This window comes from Porites lutea, chromosome 6, assembly GCF_958299795.1.
Source record: "Porites lutea chromosome 6, jaPorLute2.1, whole genome shotgun sequence".
Lineage (NCBI taxonomy): Eukaryota > Metazoa > Cnidaria > Anthozoa > Scleractinia > Poritidae > Porites > Porites lutea.
Window position 1 is genome coordinate 17,490,711 of NC_133206.1, and position 3,217 is coordinate 17,493,927.

A 3,217-nucleotide genomic window follows, 5' to 3' on the forward strand; every position below is an offset into this window, starting at 1 on the left:
CACATCATGTTGCCTTCATAAGGAAGATATGTAAAATCACGTTTATGACTTTCACCATGAAAGGTATGCGAAATGAATTAGTTAATAGTGTGCTCTCACGGGGGTTACATTGGTTGTTCAGTTCGCATGCCAAATTCTTTAGAAAAATAATGTACTATGGATTCTAACAGGTACGTACAACTGTACATCTTCCTAAAAATGTAGTCGACAATAGACCGCGGAGGTTACTGCTAATTTACTATGTTTATGCCCTTTATACAGTCGATGTACCTTTCTCCGTCAAACACATGAAGAAATAATAGAATTAATTTGTTTTAAAGCTTACCTAAGGATACACAAAAGAAGTATTTAAACTATCTTTAATTTATTTACTAAAGACATGAAATACACTTTTCATAGACTTTAAGGTGAAAATTAAAGGCTAACTTATGAACCATTCCATAACCGCTTTAAGTTAAGAAGAAAGGTAACTGAAAGGTTCATTTCATAAACTTTAGGAACTGCTCCTAAAGCATTCTAAAGTAACATTTAATTAATCTTTTGTGTCAACTTTAGTATAGCTTTAATTTTTCAAAAATGCTTGGTGGTATATCTTTGCTTTGCCTTTAATTCTACTTTAATGTAGTATTAAAGACTCATGTCATCTTTAATTTGTCTTTAATTCTATTTTAATGTTTCATAAAAGCCCCAAGTCATCTTAAATTTGTCTTTAATTCTATTTTAATGTTTGATAAAGGCACCACGTCATCTTTAATTTGCCTTTAATTCCATTTTAATGTTTCATAATACCCCGCGTTTGTCATCTTTAATGTGCCTTAAATTCAATTCGATCTATTTTAATGTTCATTAAAAGCCCCAAAGAAGAGAATAAGATAAAGGGATTAAAACTGGGGTATCTCAGCTTGTCGGAGAAAAATATTATAAGTTGAACACTGGAATCCATGACTGCATGGTTCCTCTTAAAGAAATAAATAAATACAGTGAAACAAACAAAATCTACTTTAAAATCAGTTTATTGTCAATAATGTCTAATTCTTATTTTGAAATTATTCACTGCCTACTTTAATGGGAAAACCATTTTCTGGTGAAAAAAAAAATAGACCAAGGACCACAAATTCAAAAAGTTAAAAGTACATCTTTATCAAATAGGTTTGATGATTGTTAATTTATAAAATAAATTCACAACACTGTTCATTGTCAACTTATGAAGATAGTCCTGCAATTACACAGATGAAGTGGTTGAAGTATCAAGATCTGATGCTTGATAATTAAGGGCCCATTCAGGAATTTCAGGAGGGTCACGTTCTGACGGCTCCGTACAGTTCTAGGCACAATCCTGTCACGTGCCCCCTTAGACAGCCTCTTGTTATATTTTTTATCAAGCTGCTTTTTGATTTTTCGCAGAGCTGTGCTCTCCCAAGGGAGCTTTTTGATCTTATAACTGGTTAGTGCCTCCTTGCCATCTTCGTCAGCTTCATAACAGCTATTCTCGCTGCTCATTGTCTCCATCAGGAGGACCTCTTATTCCATTCTTATAGTTGTCGCCCCATTTCACCATTTCTAGGGCAGCTGTCCTCCTTGTTAACTTCTAAAAGAAAGAAACAGAATAAGAGTAGGTGGTGGGCCAGAACTCATTACAATACAATCCAACTGATTCCACCATTGGATATGTAACAAAAGAGTATAATTAGATGAGACTTAAACAATATCCAGACTAATCTCTCTTAATATTCTGTACATCACAAAAATTAAATCTTATAACAAATTGTTGTTTTTTGAATGAAAAGATATGGTCAGTAGATATGTTATTTACTGCCTTTTCAGAGATAACAAGCCACTTAAACCAACTAAGCATCCAAGGTTTACATCAGGTTACTCTAAGAAATCATGCAACATGCGTGTCCTCCTTTTATGATCTTCATATTTTTCAGAATTTTTCAGTCTTCTAGTCTCATTTAATGACTGAAAATATCTTTGTAGAGCAGCTGTTATAATGGTAACGTAAGGTGTCTAGCATAAGCACAGGCTTACATCAGTACAGGGGACTGTATTCTAGGAAATGATGTATTGTAGCGGAACCAATTACTCTAACTTATAAAATTCAGGGTGCCCAGCAAATAAAACAATTAAGATTTTCTTGTTTACTTAAGGACAAAGGTAATTCATCACTTATAAACACTGCGGCCAACCTGTCAATGTTTTACAAAATGATATGAAGCTACCACTGGATGGTTAAAATCTTAATTGATGTTATATTTATATTATATCACGTGATCTGTTCGAAAATTAAAATAAACAGGAGATGGCCTAAATTTGTCCGACTTTAATGATGTGTGACTATTATACATATGAATACAGGTAAATTTACATTAAGCAGTCCCACTTTCAGGCTGTTTAAATGGTCACTTCTTAAAACAATTAGCATACCGCTGCACTAAATGAAATTGTGCATTCCTTGTAATGAACTGTTTTGTTGTTGTCTTTTTTTCTCTCTTCATCTGGAGGAATGGAAAACTCCTTGGGGTAGTTAAGGATTAATCCCTCGCTACTCTCACTCACTACTGTATCTTTGTAGTGTTTTGTTAATGTTCCTTAAAGCGTTTTGAACCTGTATTAAATTAAATGGGTCAAACTAACCCGTCATTTTGCCCCTTCCCAAAGGGTGACCACAGCAATTATAAAGGTTGGACAGTGAATTGCCTTATGTGAATGACACTGTACCTTCCATCACGGCCCTTGTCTATGGACACCTTTCCTCTCCTCCATGTTGGTGTAACACTTGGGCCATTACTCTTTGGAAGATAGTAGCGTTGTTGTCAGAGCTTACTCTAAAAAGATATATCACCAAAGCAAAGTCACTCTCTTGATCTTTGATACATATTGTCTCTTTGGCAGGTATCAGGTACATATTATTGGTATCAATGTTCAATGACACTGGCATTTTGAACTTCTGAAGGAAATTCTTTTTAACCCTTTAACCCCTAGCAGCGACCAGCATCAAATTTCTCCTTACAGTATCACAGACAAATCAAACAGAATAAACTAAAATGATCACCAATGAACAGAGAACAGTGTAAAGAATATGCAAGTTGATGTTTGGGGTTAAAGGGTTAATCTACAAAAAAGGCAGGTGATAAACTAGAGCTAAATTGGGTTGGAAGGCATAATACAATGGGTACTATTGTCATTCATGAGGTGGAGGTGTTCACTGTTGACC

General features: G+C 34.5%; 1 protein-coding gene across 1 annotated transcript in view; it reads right to left on the minus strand.

Moving 5' to 3' along the window:
• Nucleotides 1-1,003: 1,003 nt before the first annotated feature.
• The window catches only part of LOC140941693 (uncharacterized), a 60,494-nt gene continuing 58,280 nt past the window's right edge, over nucleotides 1,004-3,217 (minus strand). The window contains exons 3-4 of the mRNA XM_073390707.1: nucleotides 2,722-2,828; nucleotides 1,004-1,588 (exon numbers count right to left, since the gene is read on the minus strand). Of these exons, the coding sequence (XP_073246808.1) occupies nucleotides 2,741-2,828 (88 nt within the window). The 3' untranslated portion in view covers nucleotides 1,004-1,588; nucleotides 2,722-2,740. The remainder of the gene's footprint in view (nucleotides 1,589-2,721; nucleotides 2,829-3,217) is intronic.